The sequence below is a fragment of the Acinonyx jubatus genome, chromosome D4, assembly GCF_027475565.1.
Source record: "Acinonyx jubatus isolate Ajub_Pintada_27869175 chromosome D4, VMU_Ajub_asm_v1.0, whole genome shotgun sequence".
NCBI classification, from domain to species: Eukaryota; Metazoa; Chordata; class Mammalia; order Carnivora; family Felidae; genus Acinonyx; species Acinonyx jubatus.
In genome coordinates this window covers 43,658,175-43,681,924 of record NC_069391.1, presented here as the reverse complement: position 1 = coordinate 43,681,924, position 23,750 = coordinate 43,658,175, and the positions used below count along the sequence as shown (strand labels likewise).

Here is a 23,750-nt window from a genome sequence, read left to right as displayed (position 1 = left end):
CAGGATGGGCTCTGCCTAGACAGCATGGGGCCTGCTTGGGATTTCCTCCCTCCCTTTCTCTGTCTCTCTCTCCTTCCTCCTCCCTTCCTCTCTCCCTCCCTCCCCGACTCATGCTCTCCCTCTCTCTCTCTCAAAAAGAAATAAACATTAAAAAAAAAAAAATACAAAAGGAAGATACCTCAAGGATAAAGAAACCAGACCAACCAGCCAGTGTCTTCCCATTTTGGCAAAAGCTGACAATCAGGCAAATTAGCATAACAAAAGGTGTAACTCTGGATTCTCTCCAGATTCCAGGGAATAGAAACAGAGGCTAAAAGAAGCCAGCCTATCATTCTATGAGCTTCCTACTATTAAAAATAGGAAACAGGCAAAGAAACTGGAGTAGCCAAAACAGAAAAAAAAAAAAAAAAAGTTGAAGGATGTACATTATCAGATTTCAAGACTACAAAGCTACAGTAATGAAGACGCTGATATTGGAAAAAAGATGAACATATGTACTGATGGAACAAAAGAGAGCCCAGAAATAAACCCACATATACATCGTCAACTGATTTTCAACAAAAGTACAAAGGCAATTAACAAACTGAACGAATGGTACAAGTACAACTGGATATCCATACGGATATAATTTTCTTTTTAATTTTTTTAATGTTTCTTTTTTGAGAGAATGAGCATGAGTGGGGGAGAGGCAGAGAGAGGGAGTAACAGAATCCGAAGCAGGCTCCAGGCTCTGAGCTGTCACCACAGAACCCCAAGTGGGGCTCAAACCCATGAATCATGAAATCATGACCTGAGCTGAAGTCAATTAACTGACTTGAGCCACCCAGGCACCCTGCATATAATTCTCAATCAGTATCTTGTATCATATACAAATACTAACTCAAAATGATCACAAACTTAAAAAATGTAAACCTATAAAATCTTTAGAAGATGCAGGAAAAAAATCCTTTGTGACCTTGGGTTAAGAAAAGATTTCACCAAAAGCATGGTCTATATATAAAAATAGTTGATAAATTGGATTTCCCCCAGATTAAACAAATCTGCTCTTCTAAGGCGATGGTGACAGAATATGCGACAAGCAAGACTGGGAGAAAATATTTGCAAGCCACGTATCTGATAAAGGACTGTATTCAGAGTATATAAAGAACTCTCAAGGGGCGCCTCGTTGGCTCTTTTGGCTGAGTGTCAAACTCTTAATTTCAGCTCAGGTCATGAACCCAGTGTCCCAAGACTGAGCCCTGCATCAGGCTCCGTGCGGAGCATGGAGCCTGCTTAAGATAGTCTCTCCCTGACCCTTCACCCCTCTCCCCAACTCCTGCTCTGAAAAAACAAACAAACAAAAACCTCTCAAATCACAGTAATGAAAATAAAAAATAAAGAACCCAATATAAAAAATCAGATCAGTGGTTAAAAAATTAATAGTCACTTGACCAAGGAAGATACACAGATGCAAATAAACACAATAATAGATATGTTCAATGTCATTTGTTATTAAGGAAATGCAAATTTGGAACCACAATGCCACACCACTACACATATATTAAAATGGCTAAAATCAAAACAGCAGACAAATGGAACTCTCATACACAGTATCAGCAAGGATGCCGACATGCCCTAGCAACCCCCACTCCTAGGTACTTGACCAAGGACAATTAAAACTTGTTATGTTCGCACAAAAACCTGTGTGTGAACATGTATAGTGGCTTTATTTGAAATCATCATAAATTGTCAACAGCTCAAATGTCGCTTTATTAATTTTCTATTGCTGCCATAACAAATTACGACAAACCTGATAGCTTAAAACATTATGCACGTTAGAGTTCTGTAGGTCCTAAATCTGGTATGGGTCTCACTGGACTCAAATCAAAGTGTCCACAGGATGCATTCCTTTCTGGATGCTCTAGGGGAGAATTCATTTCATGCTCCTTTGGACTGTTTGCGGAATTCAGTTCACAGAGGTTGCAGGACCAAAGTCCCTGCTTCCTTGCTGGCTGCAAGCTGAGGATCATGCCCAGATTCTAGTGATGTCTCATGTTAGATGTCTCTGACCTCTTCTGTCTTCCTCTTCAACTTTTAGGAACTCATAGAATTAAATTAGGATGACCTGGATAATCCAGGATATGCTTTCCATCTCAAAGTCCTTAACCTAAACGAAATCTGCAAAGTTCCTTTTGTCAAATAAAGTAACATGTCCTCAGGTTCTGAAGTCAGAATATAAACACCTTTGGAGGGTCATTATTTTGGTTTATAAGATTACCTCAAATGGGAGTGGATTAATAAACTATAGTAAGCCCACACAATATAACACTAACTACTTAGCAATAAAAAGGAAGGGACGATTGATATACACAACACAAATGAATTTCAAATGCATTGTGCTAAGTGATAGAAGCCAGACTCAAAAGGCTATCTACTGTATTATTCCATCCATATGACACTCTAGAAAAAGAAAAGGTATGGGGACAGAAATCAGATTAGGGGTTTACAGGGGTTGGGGATGGAGGGAGAAGACTACAAAGAGGCATGGAGGAAATTGTTAGTGTGATAGAACTATTCTATATTGTGATTATGGTGGTAGATAAATTACCATCCATTTGTCCAAATTTACAGAACTGTAGAGCAAAAAAAGGTGAATTGTACTATATCTAAATTATACCTTAAATTTTTTTTAATTGAAATACCACAAAAGTCTTAGAGCAGGCTCAAAAATATTGAATCATATAGTGGTAAACTGTCACCTTCAAAAACTAAGAAATGGGGCAAAATAATCTTAATTTTTCTCAAAGGGCCTTTCCACGAAGCAAATAAATCCGTATCTCCACTGTGTCCCTCAGCAAATTCCTTCAGCAAAAGACAGCAAAATTTAACTCTTTTCTCCATTTCCTCTCTCCAAGTAACATTAAGCAAAGAGTCACAGTAAACTCCAGTTTTTCTCTGATCCATGATTCTCTAAGGATTCATGGTATAACTGGCCCCCTGCAACTCTGTTTTTGTGAAGAGACAATTCCCTAAATAGGGGGCTATAGTCTATATAAAATTGACTAAAGGAAATCAAAGAGGTTTTTCTTTTTGTTGTATCCCTATATTTCTATGTTTTCAAGGAATTAGCATGAGATTACTTTGTAAGTGCATTTAAAGGTACAAACTTATGGGAGTGCCTGGGTGGCTCCGATCATCGGGTAAGGGTCTGACTTGGGCTCAGGTCAGAATCTCACCACTCATGAGTTCGAACCCTGCATCAGGCTCTGTGCTGACAGCTCAGAGCCTGGAGCCTGCTTCAGATTCTGTCTTCGTCTCTCTGACCCTCCCCTGCTCGTGCACTGTCTCTCTCTCAAATAGACATTAGAAAAAAAATTTTATACAAAAAAATAAAGGTACAAACTTGTAAGATGTGCAAACATGTCACTACTTTGTAGAGTCTAAGAATTAGGTCACAACACTGTCAATGATTAGTAATACTTTTTGTGAAGGTTTCATGAAAAATGTATCCTTTCATTTCTGATAAACTTACCCTATTATGTAGAATAGTCTACACCTAAGTATTATGGCCTAACAGCAATTTATAAAGGATATGAGAACATAAGTGGTAAAATAAGATAACCAATTTATTACCATTTACTAGCCTAAAAGCACAGTCAATCCTTTATATTCATATATGTCTAAGAGAATTGAGCTTATAAAGAGTAATGTCAACATAACAAATTGATCTCATTTGTTAGAAAAATCCTTTTATGCTTGAAAATATATGTACAGTAGCTTCCTCTTAAACTATTTTTTGTAACAACTTAAAAATTTAGACACTTGTAAGCAACAAATTGTTTTTTAAAAAGCAACAGTAAAGAAAAATAATTAAAAATCACAATGAATATTTCACATTCCTTAGGCTTTCATTTTAAAAAATGTGGGGGAAATCCCCAATACTCAGCAGTGTAAAGTGGAATTTTAGGAATACTTATTATTCCAGATTCAGAGTAAAAATCCCAAAGCAAATACAGCAACGTGTTTTTATCAATGCTTACCATGTAACAGGTACTATTCTAACCACCTTACAATCTTTTTCTCAATCACCATCAAAATCCTATAGGTTAGGTGCTGATATTACCCCTATTCTCCAGATTTAAGTAACATGCCAAACATCAGAGAGACACCAAGCTGTGGAGTTATGCTGGCAGGCATTATTAAATTTAAATTATGCAGGCAGTTTAATTCTACAACCTTGACTCTCTGCATTTATTCAGACTTGCTACTACCTGCAGAAATACTTCTCCACGTAGTAATACCTAAAAATTACAGGTAGCCGTAGCCATATACATATTCATATGGCTAATATGTATCTCAAAGCATACCGTCAGTTTTCACTCTGAATTTGATCTCAAGGCCCCAGAGAAAAATACTTCCTTCTTCTTGGATAAACTTATGCTTTTAAAGCATCAAGACAGAATTATTTTAAAAATTGGAATTTCAATGAAAAGACAGGCATGACAGACAACAAAAGACGCATATTCCACAAGAAAGGGAAGGCCTGAGACAGATGGGAATGAAAAGGCAGGAAACATTTCTAACTGTATACCTTTTTGTACTATTTTGTACTGTTTGAATTATATTCCCCACTGAGGCATTTTATTTGCATATATGTACTACACACTCAGAAAAAAGAATCCCAGGATTGTCCCTTCTGTGGGTTTATATCTTGCTTCTTTATGGTCCATCATGCCAGCTGAGGTTGTCAGTACAACGAAAGCAATCTGGTGGGACAGGAGCAGACTAGTCTGCCATTTTCCTAGATCTTTGAGTCATATATCAAATCTGGGCCTGATCACGGCCCACTTGTTTAACCTGCCTGTGAGATTCAAACGATTTTCCCAGCTCTGTTATCAATGATTTCAAGTTTGCCAATGTAACCATGCTTCATCATCACAGTTGGAAAACGGACTATGACTTTGGAGCATGGCCTAGAAAGACCCTAGAACATGGCGTTTGTCCCACTTTTTGGCATTGTTTTTACTTCAATTTTTTGGTGCTGCCAATGCTCTTGAAAGCATGTGCCAAGGCATTCATGCACACCATCACAGCGGCATGGAAGGATGGTACTATTTATATTTTTTAAACCATGCCCATGTATTTGGCTATTCACTTAAAAAAAATTAATGGAAGTACAGATTCACACAAGTTTGTAACAGAAAACAAAGGAGGGAATAAAAAGAAATTAAGGAAATAAATACACAGATCAAATTTACTGAGTAAGAACAGTCTAATCAAGAATTGTGAAAACAATATTCTAAGGGAATTCTTGATGATTATAAAGAGGAGTATGGCAAAATGAAAATTAAAAGAGTATGTCAGAGCCCTACCTTAAAACTTAGACCAAAATAAATTTCAAATGAATCAAAGATTTAAACATTTAAAAAATCCATAAAGTACTAAAAGAAAATATGAAGAATACTTTTTATAATTTCAGAATAGAGAAGGCCTTTTCTAAATATAAAATAAAACGCAGAAAATATAATAAAATAACAAAATTAGACTATAAACATGAAATATTTATGCATGCAAAAAAAAGTAAAAGCCTTAAAAGTATTTTTTAAAAAAGCAACAAGCAAAAAATAATTGCAACCCATATCACCAACAGTATATTAAAAAGACCAAAGTCTTCCAACTACATACAAAGGATAAAAAAATGAGAGTTCACAGAAAACTCCAACAGTTCTATGTGTCGAAAGATGGTTATTCATTCATAATAAGAGAATACAAATTAAAATTCCAATGAGATGCTATCTTTTTTTAATTTTTAGTTTTGAGAGAGCATGAGTGTGGGAGAGGCAGAGAGAGAGAGAGGGACAGAGAATCCCAAGTAGGCTCTGTACTCACAGTAGCAAGCCCAACATGGGGCTCAAACTCAAGAACTGCGAGATCATGACCTGAGCCAAAGTCAGATGTTCAACCGACTTAGCTACCCAGGTGCCCAGAGATACTATTTTTTTAATCTATCAAATGAACAAAGATCAAAATTAAAGAGTAGGAACACATACACTCCACATGTAGAGGTACAAATCAGTTAAAACTCTGTAAGTCAATTATGGCAAAATCTTTAAAGATTTCCAATGTGCAAACATCTGACTCAATAATTAACTTTTAGATATTTATGCTACACATAAACACAGAGGAACAACATTACTTATATAAGGAAATATTTATAACATTTGTAGTAACAAAAGAGTAAACAACTTAAACGTCCACCAATAGACCATTAAATTTTTGCTACGTACAACAATGGAATAGTATACAGGTATATACAGGAAGCCTTACATGTACTAGGCAGAACAAAACCCAAGGAAAGACATTCTATTATATGGAAAAAATTAAGTGGGAAAGGTATGGAATCGTTTGCACAATATGCTGCCATTTTGTGTGAAAAGAAAAAATACATACACACATATATTTGTAAACTATGGAATATTTCTGGGAGGATACACAAGAACCTGGCTTACTGTTCCTGCAGGAACAGGAAGGGAGGAAATGGGTAAAAAGAAAAAGATTTATTTTCACTATATATTTTAAAAACTTTTGTACTATGTACATGCATTCAAATAAATAAGCTCTTAAATAAGAGACACTAGATACATGGTTATGTGGGAAAATGTCCTTATTTTCTGGAAATTCACACAAATATTCAAAATTACTATAATTTGCTTTATAATACTTCAAGAAAAAAGATGAAGCAAAATGGAAAATTGAAAATTGCTATAATCACTAAATCTAGCCAATAGGTATATGGGAGTGTCATTACACTATTATTCTCTGTACTTTTCTATACCCTTGAAACTTTTCATAATAAAAGTAAACAAAAACAAACCTAATACAATGTAATTCCTTTTTTCTAACTCAGACAAGTAATGTCATTTGCCTGGAAAAAAAATCTTATTAACACAGGGAAGCACCTTTAAGTTACATATAATTGAAGCATTTTAGGTTAACATAAAACAGAACTGTTACCTTCCTTCACCAATCTTTGCATCTAAGGCCACAGCCTTACCTTTATTGTGAATTCACAGAACACAGGTCAGTTTCATCCTAGTCACATAAACTATTTCTACTTTTGGCTTATTTAAGGTGCAAAAATCTGAGTGCAAAAAAAAATTAGCCTTTATATTTATTCAATGTTCCCCAAACTTTTAATTGTTATCCCATAGCTAACTGGTGACTTTTTTAATAACTCCACTCTGAGGTTTTCAAAGCAATCGACTTATCAACTATTCTTTTCATATTGGTATTTCCTCTGTTTATATGTTTAACTAAATTATGCAACTACCATAACTGAACTGGAAACAAACATGAATGACTCTTGGTAAGCAAACACTTCAAATGGAGTATTTGAAGTTCACACGTGTATTAGAGATATTAGGAGACAGTCATCAACAACCAGATTAGCACACTGTGAACATCAGTGAATTTATTTTTCAAATGAACTAGAAAGGGCAATTAATACAAAGAGAATCAGTTAAGTGATTAAGAAAAACTTAACTTTAAAATAGTGATAAGGAAATAGCAGAAAAAAGAAAAATACCTGCTAACATCTAACCAAGTCCTTGAGCAGCAAGATGAGGCAGTAAACTGACAGACAATAAAAATGACAACAGATACAATTTAAAAATTGGGTTTCTGGGGGCGCCTGGGTGGCTCAGTAGGTTGGGGGACTGACTTCAGCTCAGGTCATGATCCATGGTTGGGAGTTTGAGCTCTGAGTTGGGCTCTGTGCTGACAGCTCAGAGCTTAGAGCCTGCTAGGTTTCTGTGTCTCCCTCTCTCTCTGCCCCTTCCCCACTCATGCTTTGTCTCTCCTTCAAAAATAAACATAAAAAAAAAAACTTTTTTTTTAATTAGGTTTCTGTAACACAAAGAATACTCATTGTCTTGTGTGGAGAGAAGTTACAAAACCACAAACAATGCTTTCCAAGTCCCTCAAAGTTCTTTATGGGGAAATGAAGTTGCAATTCAACTGAAGATCCCATCTGAGACCTGTGAGAAGTTCACTTCCTCCCATTCTAAAGAAAGTTCTAGAGATTCTGGAGAGGTGCCAATCTGCTTAACATTTAAAAATAACTGGGTCAACAGCAATTGCACTAGTAGGAATTTATCCAAAAGACACAGGAGTGCTGATTTGAAGGGGCACATATATCCCAATGTTGCACCAGCAACAATAGCCAAATTATGGAAAGAGCCCAAATGTCCATCAACTGATGAATGGATTAAGAAGATGTGGTGTATGGGGCGCCTGGGTGGCTCAGTCGGTTAAGCAGCCGACTTCGGCTCAGGTCATGATCTCGCGGTCCGTGAGTTCGAGCCCCGCGTCAGGCTCTGTGCTGACAGCTCAGAGCCTGGAGCCTGTTTCAGATTCTGTGTCTCCCTCTATCTGACCCTCCCCCGTTCATGCTCTGTCTCTCTCTGTCTCAAAAATAAATAAACGTTAAAAAAAAAAAAAAAAAAAGATGTGGTGTATATACACAATGGAATACTACTTGGCAATGAAAAAGAACGTAATCATGACATTTGTACAATGTGGACAGAAGTCAAGGGTGTTATCCTAAGCAAACTAAGTCAGTCACAGAAAGATATCACACTTCACTTATATGTGGAATTTGAGAAACTTAACAGATGATCAGAGGGGAAGGAAAGGAAAAATAAGACAGAAACAGAGAGGGAGGCAAACCATAAGAGATTCTTAAATACAGAGAACTTAGTGTTAGGGGCCGGGAAGGGTAATGGGTGATGATGGCATTAAGGAGGGCACTTGTTGTGGTGAGCACTGGGTGTTGTATGAAAGTGATGAATCATTTGATTCTACTCCTGAAGTCAAGACTACACTATATGTTATCTAACTTGAAAAAAAAAAAAAACTATAAAATCACACACACACAAAAAGGTAACTGGGTCAAGATCTGCTTCAGTTATCAAATTGGAAGAAATTGGGAGGAGGGGTTTTAAAATAATATGGAAGGGGACAAATGGGTTAGGTATGCGAAGGTTCATTGTACAATAAAATTTTCCAAAACAGAGCTAAACACACAAATAAGTAATTGGTACAAAGCATAAATGGGTCATGTGAGTCAGGTGAATCACAGGTCATTTTCTGAAGAGCATCATTCCCAAAAGGCTCTAGTCTTGGGTCTACCTGAGACCTATTTTTTTTATTCACTGATTAAAATGCTTACTTATGGGGCGCCTGGGTGGCTCAGTCAGTTAGGCGTCCGACTTAGGCTCAGGTCATGATCTTGCGGTTTGTGAGTTCGAGCCCCGCATCGGGCTCTGTGCTGACAGCTCAGAGCCTGGAGCCTGCTTCGGATTCTGTGTCTCCCTCTCTCTCTGCCCCTCCCCTGCTCATGCTCTGTCTCTCTCTGTCTCAAAATAAATAAAAACATTTTTAAAAATTTTTTAAAAAATGCTTACTTATGTATTATTTTGCCCATTAATCCAATGCTCCAGAGCACTGTAAATTTTGCTCAAATACTTTTCCTTTTTTTTTTTTTTTAAATATTTATTTTGAGACAAAGAAAAAGTGGATGAGGGGTAGAGAGAATCCCCAGCAGGCTCCACTGTTGGGCACAGAAACCAATGCAGGACTCAATCCCATGATGTCAAGATCACGACCCAAGCCAGTATCAAGAGTGGGACGCTTAACTGACTGAACCACCCAGGTGACCTCAAATACTTTACTTTTCTGAAGTTTAGTAACAGTAGTTTGTGGAAGATTCTTTTATTCCCAACAAGTTCAGTTTTATTGACATTTACTGAAAACTTAGCATTTGGCTGAATACTATTGCCTGTTTGATGAGCTGAACCTACTGGATAGCTCTAATTCATCAAAAAGGACATGGATGTTTTTCCCTTATTAAAAACTAAAGGTGGTAAGCAATGAGGGAAACAAAGGCAAGAGAAATGTAGTCTAAGTTAAATTTCCTGGGGGCCTGGGTGGCTCAGTCAGTTAAGTGTCCGACTTCAGCTCAGGTCATGATTTCATGATTCGTGGGTTCGAGCCCCGCGTCAGGCTCTGTGCTGACAGCTCAGAGCCTGGAGCCTGTTTCAGATTCTGTGTCTCCCTCTCTCTCTGCCCCTTCCCTGCCCACACCCTGTCTGTCTGTCTCTCTCTCAAAAGTAAATAAACATTAAAAAAAAAAGTATTAAAAAAAATTTCCTTACAGCCTGCAGCCCACTGACAGACACCTGAAACATGAAGGACAAGACCTTCCTCAAGGACCTGATGGCTATCTTGTGTCTTCATGTTTACCTTTTATTAAAGACTAAAGGTAACCTTATCTTAACAGCAGACAACCCCTCAAGGTCCTGAAAGCCTTACTTCCAAACTTCTTAGAAACTTACTTTATCTCTATCCCCCTTCTCTTCACAAACTTCAAAGTATATAATCAGTCACTCTTCACAATCCCAAAACAGCTCTTTCTGCTCCTGGGTCCTGTCCTCATGCTACAATCAAACCACCATTTTGCAGCAAAAACGTCTCAAGAATTCTTTCTTAGCCATTTGCTCATGAGCCCTGTTTCAAATATCCTCAGTAGTAGCTGTGTTAGGATAGCTCAGTAGGAGAACTAAAGCAGATGTTAATCTCTAACTGACATACAGCATCAAAGTTCTATCACACATCACTGCTAAGGTTCAGCAACAGAAGAGTGGTCACACAGCACAGTTCTAGCTGCTGCTCTCAACAAGACAACTGACCAAGCCAGAGGAATAGCTCAATATTTTCAAGAATAAATATATTAGTGCAAAGTAGTCACTTAACTCACCTACATCTAAGCACTATACTCTTCTTGCATTCTATCTTCACTAAAGTGCCTAACCCTCAAGTGACCATTAACAGCAGTAAACAGGAAGCTACTCCTATTTTGAAGGGTAGAATAGCTTAAAGCTATTTAAGAGATATAATTACTACAATGTACTAAAATCTAGTATACTGTGCATAATAACCAGTACATTGTAACTAGTAGATGACACCAACTTGTTCTTTTTTTTTTTTTTTTTAAATTTACATCCAAGTTAGTTAGCATATAGTACAACAATGATTTCAGGGGCAGATTCCTTAAAGCCCCTAACCCATTTAGCCCAGCCCCCTCCCACAAGCCCTCCAATAACCCTCTGTTGGTTCTCCATATGTAAGAGTCTCTTATGTTTTGTCCCCCTCCCTGTTTTTATATTATTTTTGCTTCCCTTCCCTTATGTTCATCTGTTCTGTGTCTTTAAGTCCTTGTATGAGTGAAGTCCTATGATATTTGTCTTTCTCTGACTAATTTTGCTTAACATAATACCCTCTAGTTCCATCCACGTAGTTGCAAGATTTACAGATTTCACTCTTTTTGATTGCTGAGTAATACTCCATTGTGTGTATGTATATATGTATACATATATACACATATGGATACCTATGTATGTATGTGTATATGTACATACACACACACACACACATACCACATCTTATCCATTCATCCATCGATGGACACTTGGGCTCTTTCCATACTTTGGCTATTGTTGATAGTGCTGCCATAAACATTGGGGTGCATGTGCCCCTTTGAAACAGCATCTCTGTATCCCTTGGATAAACACCTAGTAGTGCAATTGCTGGATCGTAGGGTAGTTCTATTTTTAATTTTTTGAGGAAGCTCCATATTGTTTTTCAGAGTGGCTGCACCAGTTTGCATTCCCACCAGCCAACTTGATCTTTTCAACCACTTATATTTAATACCCACGTATTCCATTTTTTTAAGTTTATTTTTAAGGGGAAAGGGGCCAAGAGAGAGGGAGAGAGAGAATCCCAAACAGGCTCCACGCTGTCAGGGCAGAGTCCAACATGGCGGCTCAAACCCACAAAGTGTAACACCATGACCTGAGCTGAAATCAAGAGTCACACACTTAACTGACTGAGCCACCCAGGGACACCCCCCCCCCCCCATGTATTCCATTTTAAACAAAAATATTCACATTTGAGATGTACAAAACAGATGTAATAAAAAAAAAGGAGATTTAAAATAATTCCTACCAATAGTTATTCATTTTATAAAAACAATTTCATGTTAATTTTATTCACTGTTTTAAATATTCTAGTGAACATAAAATGGTCCAATTTTTATGTTACCTAAAATCTCCAAAGCCTATTTAGAAATATCTTGTTTTTTTTTTTAAGTTAATCATCCAAAATGGGAATCCAGTAATAGCTAATTTAGAGTACGCCCATTCTCTAAGAAAGTAGCAGTGACCAGGAACAATATTTCCATAACACTCATATAGGAACTACTTTGTGGTATACATTATTTTGAGAACCTGGATTTTTTCATTTCTTTATCTTCTAGAACTGTGATATTATCTCAACAATATTTATTATCTGTAGGAAAACACAGTTTCATTTCCACCACATCCTCCCTCAATATCACTCACTAAAAACACATTAACCTAAGACTCATGAAAAGTTATTTATGAGAACAATTCTAAAATACTGCTAAGATCTCCCTAAAGTGTTTGTATTTTTATTCTTTATATATAAAACTTCAATCCTGATTATTTTATTGCACTATTGAAGATTTAAATATCATTACAAACATATTCTTTAGAGCATAATCATCTTATATTATAGGCTGAGCTAATACCTGTCCTCATTTTTAGTGCTATTTTAGCTATAAAGCTTTTTCTAGCACATTCCAAATGGAGACAGCACTCTAATGCCAGGCCTCTATATTACCTTATTTACTTAAAATTATTGTTATTGTTAAGCAACTGTCATAATCTGTAACATTTACAAATCTTGTCATAATACCAACAGTTCTAAAACACTGCAAAACTAGAGATGCTGAAGTTTTTGGACTGTTAATATAAACTTGTTCATTTGCTTACCTAAGGTGAACTAAAGTGAAAACCCCATCCCTCACCCTTTTGAAAATGAAGATATTTAGAAACTACAGAAGTTTTATCTTTACAGTTCCTAAATCCCATTTCTATAAAAATTGCTACAAGTTAACACTCATTAGTTTCAAATTTCAAAGTAACACACTGTCAAAAATTTCTTACAACTACTGCTTCTGCCTTCTTGTTATTTCTGGTAGTTAAAAAAAGATTAATTTACATAGGGCATATTAAATACCATATACATACACGTACCCATACATATACATCTTATATTGAAAATTGTAACTTTATAGCTTCTTAGACAATCCTAAGAAGCTTCCAATAAAAACTGTAATAAAAGCACATAGGTCACCCATTAAAATAAAGTATCAAATTTTCATATATTTTAGTAACATAGATTACTTTAGCTGGACCAATTTGAAATTATTTTTATTCATTAAAATTGGGATGAAAAAAGGTATATGTCGCAGTTGATAAGACACTGACAAACTGACATAATTGGTTCCAACGTCAACCTTTTGGCTCTCCTGTATTTCTCCTTCAATCAGAGTTTCATTTTATAGATATTTTGTACATTAAGTATTCAGGCAAATGAAGTACTATGTAGCACAATGAAATACATACATACCAGACAAAAAGACAATAGCTACACTCAGGTCCAAATAATTTTCTGCGCTCCTAGGAAAAGTTGTTGATCTGATTTTTCAAAAAATACAGATTTTTGGTGGGATGTCACTTGGTTTTTAAATGTTAGAAACGATTTGAAATTTTTACATGTTTAAATCAAACAAAACCTCTCTATGGCTCCAGGCAAACCATCTATAATTCTGGCTTCTATCTACATTTAAAAAAAAATTTTTTTTTAATGTTTATTTATTTTTGAGACAGAGAGAGACAGAGCATGAATGGAGGAGGGTCAGAGAGAGGGAGACAGAATCTGAAACAGGCTCCAGGCTCTGAGCTTTCAGCACAGAGCCCGACACAGAGCTTGAACTCACGGAAGGCGAGATCATGATCTGAGCCGAAGTCGGCCACTTAACCGACTGAGCCACCCAGGCGCCCCTATCTACATTTTAATCAGATACCTTGCATTAGTTTTCTATTGCCACTGTAACAAATTACCATCCATTTAGTGGCTTAGGACAACATGAGCTTATTCTGTTACTCTTCCGGAATTCAGAAATCCCAAAGGAGTCTTAGCACAGGAGAATCAAGGTGTAGGTAGTGATGCTTCCTTCTGGAGGTTCCAAGGAACAATCTATTTCTTTGTCTTTTCCAGTTTCTAAGAAGTCGCCCTACACGCCTTAGGTTGCGACTCCTTTCCAAGCACATCATTGAAACCTCTGCTTATGTCATCCCATCTCTTTTGGAAGCCTTTGATCTTTTTACTACCCTCTTAGAAGGATTCTTGTGGGGCACCCGGGTGACTCAGTCTGTTAAGCATCTGACTTCAGCTCTAGTCATGATCTCACAGTTTGTGAGTTGGAGCCCCGAATCGGGCTCTGAGGGGCTCTGTGCTGACAGCTCAGAGGCTGGAGCCTGCTTCCAATTGTGTCTCCCTCTCTCTCTACCCCTCCCCCACTCATGCTGTCTCTGTCTCAAAAATAAATAAAAACATAAAAAAAAAAAAAAAAAAAGAATTCTTGTGATCACACTTGCCCCAACTGGTTAATCCAAGATAATCTTATCTCAAGATTCCTAATTTAATCATATCAGCAAAGTTCCTTTCTGCATGTAAATTAACATATTCCTTATGTTCTGGAGATTAGAAAATAGACATCTCTGGAGAGAAGTCACTATTCTGTCTACCATATTTGTGTTCTGGGAGTGTTTTGGTAAATTCTTGAGATGTTTCTACATAGATGCTTTTTGCGTCATGGTCTGAAGATTTCTGTCCCCTCCAAAGTTCATATACTGAAATCCTCATCCTCAACATTGAGGGTATTAGTAGGTGAAACCTTTTGGAGGTGGTTAGGTCATGAGACTGGAGATCTCCTGAATGGGAGTATCTGTCTCTCTCTCTTTTTTTTTTAATAGTAATCTTCATGGTCAAACTCATGTCTCCAGATCAAGAGCTGCATGCTCTACCAACAAAGCCAGCCAGACACAGATTATATCGCTTATAAAACATTTTCCACATATCTCACAGCCCTTTGCACCATGTGAGAATACAAGAAATCTGCAATCTGGCTAGATGAGCCCTCTCCCAATCATACTGGCACCCTGATCTCAGACTTCTAGCCTACAGAACTAAAAAATAAATTTCTGTTTATAAACTATCCAGTCTGTGGTATTTTGTTATAGCACCCCAACAGATTAACACATTAAGTCCTGTGCAAATAGGGAGTTTTACTTTTTCCTTCTAATCTATGCGACTTTTATTTCTTTTTATTCCTTCACTGAACATGTTGGGACTTCCAGTGCATTGCTGAAAAGGAGTAATGAGTAGGTATTTTTGTTTGATCCAATCTTAGAAAGAAACCGAGCAGATTTTCACAATTAAGTATGCCATTTTATCTGTATGCATTTATTTTTAAGTTTATTTCATTGTGGTTTTTTTTTTTTTTCCTAACTTCTTGAATTGATACTTAGTTCACTTATTTTAATTTGGGGATTAATTATCTATATTTAAGGCAAAATTTTCCTCCAAGTACTACTTTAGCTGTATCCCATAGAGCTGGTTAGTTTTTTATTGTTAGTTTTTAGACAGTTTATAACTGCTCTTTAACCTAAAAGCTGTTGAGTTTTAAAATATGTAGGCAGTGAGTTTCCACATCCTTTTTGTTCATTTTAGTTTATTGCTCTAAAGTCAGGACAATAGTTCTTTGAGAATTTTATTGAGTTTTTATGACCAAACTTATTAACAACTTTTCTGGATAGTCCACAGAAGATATGTTCTGTTTTCAGAATACAGAATATGGTCTATATCAATTAATTTATTTAGGTGTTCAATATCCTGATTTATTTTTTAACCAAGTGATTTATCATTAGATAGATGAGAGAGATAAAATCAAGTTCCTATTACTCCTGCACTTCTGGTTTCACATCACGATTCCTGTAGTTTTTGCCTTGTAACAGCTACATACAGGAAATGCACATATATGTGGCATATGTAAGGCATATATTCCTGTTAGATCATCTTTATGGATTTCACATTATTATAAACTGCCCTTAACTGTCTTGCATAAATCTTTTTGTCCTGAAACCAGCTTTCACTACTATTAGGATTGTTGTATCTTTCAAGTATTTCTTTCAGATCTTCTGTTTGGTTACCGACTTTATTTATGACATAATTTAACACCCAAACTTAAAAAAAAAAATTCTCACGCAGATGCACTTTTTTTTTTTAATGTATCTAAATTTTGGTCTCTTTACCCAAATGGATCTGGGGTTTTAGTCTAATTTAAGAACTTCACGCACCACCATCATAGACTACACAATTAAGAATGTTATGCTATTTTTTTCAGATGATTTTTGTCTTTTAGTAAAATGTTAGGATATTCTTCATAAATTTCCTATAAAATGTATTTGGAAAGCACATCCTAGTTTTTGTAATTTGTATGAAGAGAATTTTTTTTTTTTTTTTAGTTCCCTGTGACAGCACAAGAATGCCTGATAGCCGGTAAAACATTAGTTCTGGGTGTTTGTGAGGATGCTTCCTGAGGAGATTAGCATTTGAACTGGTGAACTGAATAAAGCAGACAGTCCTGAGCTGTCATCATCCAATCCTTTCAGGGCTAGAATAAAAAAGGCAGAAGGGCAAATTAGCTCCGTCTGCTGGAGTTCAGACATTCATCTGCCCTGGAACATGGGCACTCCTGGTTTCTGGGCTTCTGGAGTCCTTTGGACTAAGACTGTATTTTGCCACCAGTTTTTCTTGTTCTCCATCTTACAGAGAGCAGATCAGCCGATCATGGGACTTCTTGGCATCCATAAGCACATGAACCAATTCCTATAATAAATCTCTTTTATGTAACTATACATACCCTATACACATACACACATGCACACACACACACACACATCTGTCTGTCTGGAAAAGCTTAATGCATCCTTTTTATAGATGCTTCTGCTATAAGAGGGAACAGTTGTTGATTTTCTTATGCTTATATATAGTCCATCTTATCAAATTCTAGTCTTTTTTTTAAGAACCTAGAATCTCTCAGCTATTCTAGATTTATAATCTTATAAACTGAAAAGAGAAATACAGTTATTTCTTCTTCCAAAGTTTATCATATCAAAATTAATTACTCTCCACCACCCATCTTTCTTTTGGTCTAACTGCATTTGCTAGAAATGTTTAATGTTTAGAAATGCTAGAAAATGTTTAAAATTAATGGCCTTAACAGGCTTCCTGTCTAGTTCCTCATTTTAATTCACTAAGTGGGTAGTTAAATTTGGTCAAATGCCTTCATCACATCTGAACTGTTTCCTATGGTATCTTTTTTACCTATAGCTTATATTGGAAATGGCTGCTGAATATTATCAAAGGCCTTTTTAGTATCTACTTATCAGACCATATAATTTTTCTTCTTTAATTTGCTGATATGCATTATGCTAATAGACTTTCTAATTAAATTTCCTGTAAATTTATTCCTGGAATAAATTCTACATGGTCAGTGGTGTAACTACTTACTTGACACAACGCTGGATTCTACATGCTAACATGTAGTTACAATCTTTACATCTATATTCACAAGTGAGAAGGCCTATAATCCCCCATACACTTTTTCGTCACTACTTATGAGATTTGGGGTACTAAAGCTATGCAGAAATCCTAAAGTAAATTGAAGACCTTTACACCTTTTCCTACGGCCTGAAATAATTTAAATAACACAGGTGTAACGTGTTTGAAAATAACAACAGAAGGCATTATTGAATATTTTATTAGCTGTAAACACTTTACATGTTTTGACTTATTAAGTAATAATTCAGCTGTGAATTCACCTTGTCTTGGAGTTTTTTCAACAGTAGATCCCTATTCACTTTCTAATTTCTTCTTTGTTAATCTCCAAATTTTCTACTTTTGCAGAAAGTCTACTTGGTTTATTTGTATTCTGATAGAAAATCATCCATTTGCTAGTTTCAACTTTGTTTATACAATGCTGTGTATGAATTCACACCTATCTATAATTATGATATTATCTCCTTTCTTCCTAATCTCAATTATAACTGTTCTCCACTGATGTCCTTCCAAGGAGTCAATCTATGTTCTGGTCTTTACAAAGACCAAGTTTATAACTTACTCATCCTTTTGTTTGCTTACTATTTCTTTAGTTTTAATGTTTACATTTGTTTGTTTCATTTTTCCAACTTTCTTTTGGCTTAACTTGTTATTATTAAAGTTATTTTATGTTTATTTATTTTGAAAGAGAGAGAGAAAACTCACGCACAAGAATACAGGAGGGGGAGGGAGAGAGGGAGGGAGAGAATCCTGAGCAGGCTCCACACTTGAGATCACAACCTGAGCCTAAATCAAGAGCCAGAGGCTCAACCAAGTGGGGCATCCAGGTGCCCCTACTTTGTTATTTCTTAAATTCCTTTAAGATGGGCACTAAGTTCCCAGGCTAGTCATTAAGCTTTTATTTCTCACATCTAAACCCTCCCTTTAAACTCAGCTTTGTTATGCTAACAGTCAAATGAAACACATGAATTCTAACTGGATCCTGGATCAGAATCAGTTCATTAATTAAAATAAATAAATACACTATAAAATATTTTTTTAGTAACAGGGCAAATTTTATGTGGGCAATATATTAGAGGACATTATTTGAATTACTGCTTATTTTTTTTAAAGTGATATTGTATTGTGGCTATGGAGTAGACTGTCCTTATTTTTAGGAAACGCATACCGAATTAAGCATGACATGCTATGACATCTGCAATTTATTTTTAAATGATTTATGGGTGGGGCCCCTGAGTGGCTGAGTCAGTTGAGCAAAGGACTCTTGATTTTGGCTCAGGTCTAATCCCAAGGTCATAGGATCCAGCCCTGCACCAGTCTCCATGCTAAGCATGGGGCCTGCTTAAGATTCTCTCTTTCTGCCCCTCTCCCCTGCTTGCTCTCTCACTCTCTCTCTCTCTCTCTCTAAAATAAAAATTAATGGGTGGGAGGATGGGCTACATGGGTGATGGGCATTAAGGAGGGCACTTGTTGGGATGAACACTGGGTATTATATGTAAGTGATGAATCACTAAATTCTCCTGAAATCATTACTACACAACATGTTAACTAACTTGGATTTAAATAATAATAAAAAAATTAATAAAATAAAATTTAACTAAATTAAAAAAAACAGATTTATGGGCTTAATTATGTTTCCCTCTACTAAAAAATTCATAGGTTGAAGCCTCAACCCCAGTGTCTCAGAATATGACTACTTTGGGGGCACTTGGGGGGCTTAGTCAGTTAAGCATCCAGCTTTGGTTTTGGCTCAGGCCATGATCTCATTTTGTGAGTTCAAGTCCCACTCTGGGCTTTGCGCTGACAGTGCAGAAGCTGTTTGGGATTCTCTCTCTCCCTCTCTCTGTCCCTCCCCACCTGTTGTCTCTCTCTCAAAAATAAATAAACTTAAAAATTAAAAAAAAAAAAAAAAGAATAGGACTATTTTGGAGATAGGACCTTAAAAGAGGTAATTAAATGGAACACCTGGGTGGCTCAGTTGGTTAAGTGTCCAACTTCGGTTCAGGTCATGATCTCGCAGTGCATGAGTTCGAGCCCCATATCCGGCTCTGTGCTGACAGCTCAGAGCCTAAAGGCTGCTTCAGATTCTGTGCCTCCTTCTCTCTCTGCCCCTCCATTAGCGTGCTCTCTCTCTTCCTCTCTTCTCTCTCAAATATAAATATTAAAAAATAAAAAAAAAATAAAGAGGTAATTAAGTTAAAATGAGGCCATTACTGTGTACCCTAATCCAATCTTACTGGTGTCCTTATAAAGAAGAGATCAGGACACGGGGAGAGACACCTGTCCACGGGGAGGACGCAGGGGACACACAGAGAGAAGGGCAAACAAGTCAAGAAGCAGCAACAAAGTGGCCATCTGCAAACCAAGAAGAGAGGCCTCAGAGGAAACCAACCCTGCCAGTACCTTGATCTTGAACTTCCCGCCTCCAGAACTATAAGAAAATGAACTTTTCTTTAAGTCAACCAGTGTATGATATTTTGCTATGGCAGTCCTAACAAACTAATGCAATGGCTCTGAGAGAAAAAAAAAAAAAATGATAAAGAGAGAGAAAGCAAAAATAACAAAATGTTAATGTTGCTGATTTCATTATATGATTCTTTCAACTTTTATGTAAGTTTGAAATTTTCCAAAATAAAAAGGCTTATATTAGCATCCCCAAAACTCTGGGTGTTTTTTATCATCACAATAGTCAAATTTTATGTACCTATATAAAATGAACCACCTTACTATCTCATCTGTGAAATGTGACAATTATCACCTGATATTAACAGGTACTAGAAGTAGTCAGTGAGTTAAAGTGTTCTAAACTACTAACACAATACCTGGTAGAGAAAGTACTTAATAAATAGTGAGTATCACTAGTAGTTAATTCAAATTCCAAATGACAGAAGTGATTCAGCTGCAGGCCGGCATCACTGTTTTACATCTATGACTAGTAGTTTAAGAAAATCATCTTAATCCTGAAAGCAATTAACTGTATGTTCATATATACCAAAATCAATTATTATAAGTAAACAAATCTACACTGTTGAATCATTTTATATAAATACAACACAGAAAAACAATCACATTCTTGAGGTAAGAAATCACTGAAGGAACAACAAAGAAATTTTGAAACGGAAATGAAAATTTTTAACTTACTGACTGACTAAATCAGATCCCATCTTAGGGCCATCATCTGCCTCCTCTTCCATATCAGAGTCCATACCATTGTCACCTTATAAATAAAATAAACTGTTGAACGCATACTTATAAAATGTCATAATTTAATCATTACACAAAGTGTCATCCAGAAAAATGATGCAAATTAAAGAACTTTGTAACTGATGAGAGGACGTTTTTAATTGCTTACATTTAAAATGAGTTTTTTCGATGCTTTATTAGGTATTTCTAATTGCCTTCCCTTTATCTATCTTATAGATATATGTGTGTGTGTGTATATATACTTACAGACTATACCCAGATGTATACATCTATTAGCAAAGTTACAAACTCCATTAAACCATTTTAAATTTTTTATTTTTTTTTTTCAGGTTTTATTTTCAAGTCATTTCTATACCCAACGTGGGGCTCAAGCTCACAACGCTGAGTCATATGCTCTACCAACTGAGCCAGCCACATCACCCCATTAAACCATTTCACATTTAAAAAAAATGTTATCTCTGGGAATCTAGTGTCCCCATTTTTCTGCTTCTTCTCTTGTAATATTAATGCTAAAATCCTTGTATAGTTCCAAAAGAAAAAAAAAAGCTTGAAAATCTAAAATTCTACAGCTAATAATGTCACAGAGTCATACTTCAGGCAGACAGATAAATGTAGGTAATCTCCAAGAAATTCTTCCCACTCTGCATCCAAGTCTTATTAGAGCAAAAGCAGTATACAACAGGCAATTAAAAGCCGTAAGAACATAAAGCAGAAAATAAAAAATTATTTCAAGAAAAGCTATCTCAATAATTAATAATTTTTTTTACAGTGTTTTGGGTAAAATCTTTCATTTCATTTTATTATTGTGTACAAACTTATGCTCTTACCTACACAGTTGATTTCAGAAAATGATAACAAAAAGTCTATTCTTGAAATGCTATTCTGATATGTAAACTATATTTCAAAGTACAAACAGAAGTAAAATTACTCAATGATTATCCAATGATTATCATTACTTTAATGAAATTAAAGTAATATCCAAGTTAAAAAAAGAATAACCTAGGATTTATGCTAAATATGATATTAACTACTAAGTTACCAGAGTGTAGAAATATGTTCTTACCCTCAAGAATCTTCAAGATTTTTTTTTCAGATAGGAGCTCTAACTGTTCCTGGCACAGCTTTTTAATTTCTTCTATTGAACAGTTCTAAAGAAAATGTCATTAAAAGAAATACACTTATGTAATATAGCACCAATGTAAACTGGAAAACAGCAATTACAAAGAAAAAAGTCTGGTTAGCAAAATCTTACATTAAAACAAATTAAAAGCCAGATAAATCTTTTCATTGAGATGAAATCTGAAAAACGGGCCAATTAATTTGTAAACGTTACAACTTACAGACACTTGATGAAAATAAAGTCAAGTTTGTTAGGAAAGAACAAACTAAGGAGTAAGTCAGGTACCCAGATGTTTTTAATAGCAGCCTATTTGTTAGGTAATTCCTCTAATGATTTAAATACTCAAGTGCTGGTTCTAAACATCTTTGATCCTAAGCCCTATTTCCACAACTGTAAAATTAGAATACCATGAATATATGAAAATATTTCTGAATTTAATGAAATATAAGCTTTTGCCAACCAATATTGTACACTGTTACATAGCAGAATTATTATTTTCTAAAGCACCAGAAAGAATCATTATACCTCTAATTTAGTTACTAAAATTGCCTGCATTTAATAGAATTATTTCCAAAAGGTCAATACATCCCTTACCTAAATTTTTATTTATTTATTTTTCATTTTTGTGAGAGAGAAAGAGAGAGGGCGTGTGCGCGGGGTAAGGGCAGAAAGAGTGGGAGAGGATTCAAAAACTGTTCTGTGCCAGCAGCCTGATATGGGGCTTGAACTCAGGAACCTCTCAGGAACTGGGACATCATGACCTGAACCGAAGTCGGATGCTCACTGACTGAGCCACCCAGGTGCCCCTCTTGGCAAACTTTTCAATATACAAAGCCATTTATAGTTCTCCAAATTCCCTTTTTTTAATCTTTTTGAAGTAGCCTGTTTTAGTTGAAAACATCCAATTATATAATTTACATTAAGTAAAATGACAGCTACAAAAAAGGTATATATTTCTACATTGGGTATAATCCAATAATATATGTAATGAAATACCTTTAACACATCAGGAAGCATCTTCTGTAACTTCTTCTCGCCTATGATACAGAAACACTGCTGAAGCATTTCTTTTTTGTCTGATATGTAGAAACTAACTGGTTTTAGTGACACAGTCAGGTCCAGTCCACCTTCTTCAAGGTCACTGTGCTCTGCCAAGAATAATTCTTTTTCCAAAGTTGGCAGAAGGTATCTGGTATCCTAAAATTAAAAGAGACAATGAACCATTAAATAAAGGAGAATGTATATGATGTCATACATTTATATTTAATAACTACTTCATTAAACATTTCCAAATTCTTTGCTTGCATAGATTATTTACCTAAAGCCATTAACAAGGACTTTTAATTGTTCAATATTCCTTGATATTACTCTCCAAACTACACTTAACTTGATAAGGTGATATTAAGCGAAGAAATACCACCTTAGGACATATAAAAGGAAATATACTCAACATCAAAAAAAGAAAAAGAAAATATACTCACTATTGAGTGCCCTCCTATAATTTTAGACTTCTGAAGAATTAGGATATTACTCTCGCAGGCCACTCAACTCAAAATTTTATATATGCATTGTTATTCTTAAATTCATAAAACAGAATGGCACAGCAGCAAAAATGTTAAAGATCACAAATACTATAAAGTATTACTGCTTATCAGGAGCTATGCTCATTTTAAAAATGTTATGTAATTTAATCATATTCAAAGCAGCCAAGTAATTTAAAACATTTCTGTCAATTTTACCTCTTATCTCCCAAATCTATCAGTTTCTCCAAATCTACTGCCATAATCCTGGTCCAAGGTACCATCATCTTTTGCCTAGATTACCTTAGCAGCTACTAAAC

At 35.7% G+C, this 23,750-nt stretch overlaps 1 protein-coding gene across 2 annotated transcripts in view; it reads right to left on the bottom strand.

The window, feature by feature from the left end:
• Nucleotides 1–23,750, bottom strand: part of CAAP1 (caspase activity and apoptosis inhibitor 1) — a 51,796-nt gene that overhangs the window by 22,642 nt on the left and 5,404 nt on the right. For both annotated transcript variants that reach the window (XM_027039249.2, XM_015081333.3), the window contains exons 2-4: nucleotides 22,907–23,107; nucleotides 21,854–21,938; nucleotides 20,728–20,803 (exon numbers count right to left, since the gene is read on the bottom strand). In XM_027039249.2, coding sequence (XP_026895050.1) covers nucleotides 20,728–20,803; nucleotides 21,854–21,938; nucleotides 22,907–23,107 — 362 coding nt within the window. The remainder of the gene's footprint in view (nucleotides 1–20,727; nucleotides 20,804–21,853; nucleotides 21,939–22,906; nucleotides 23,108–23,750) is intronic.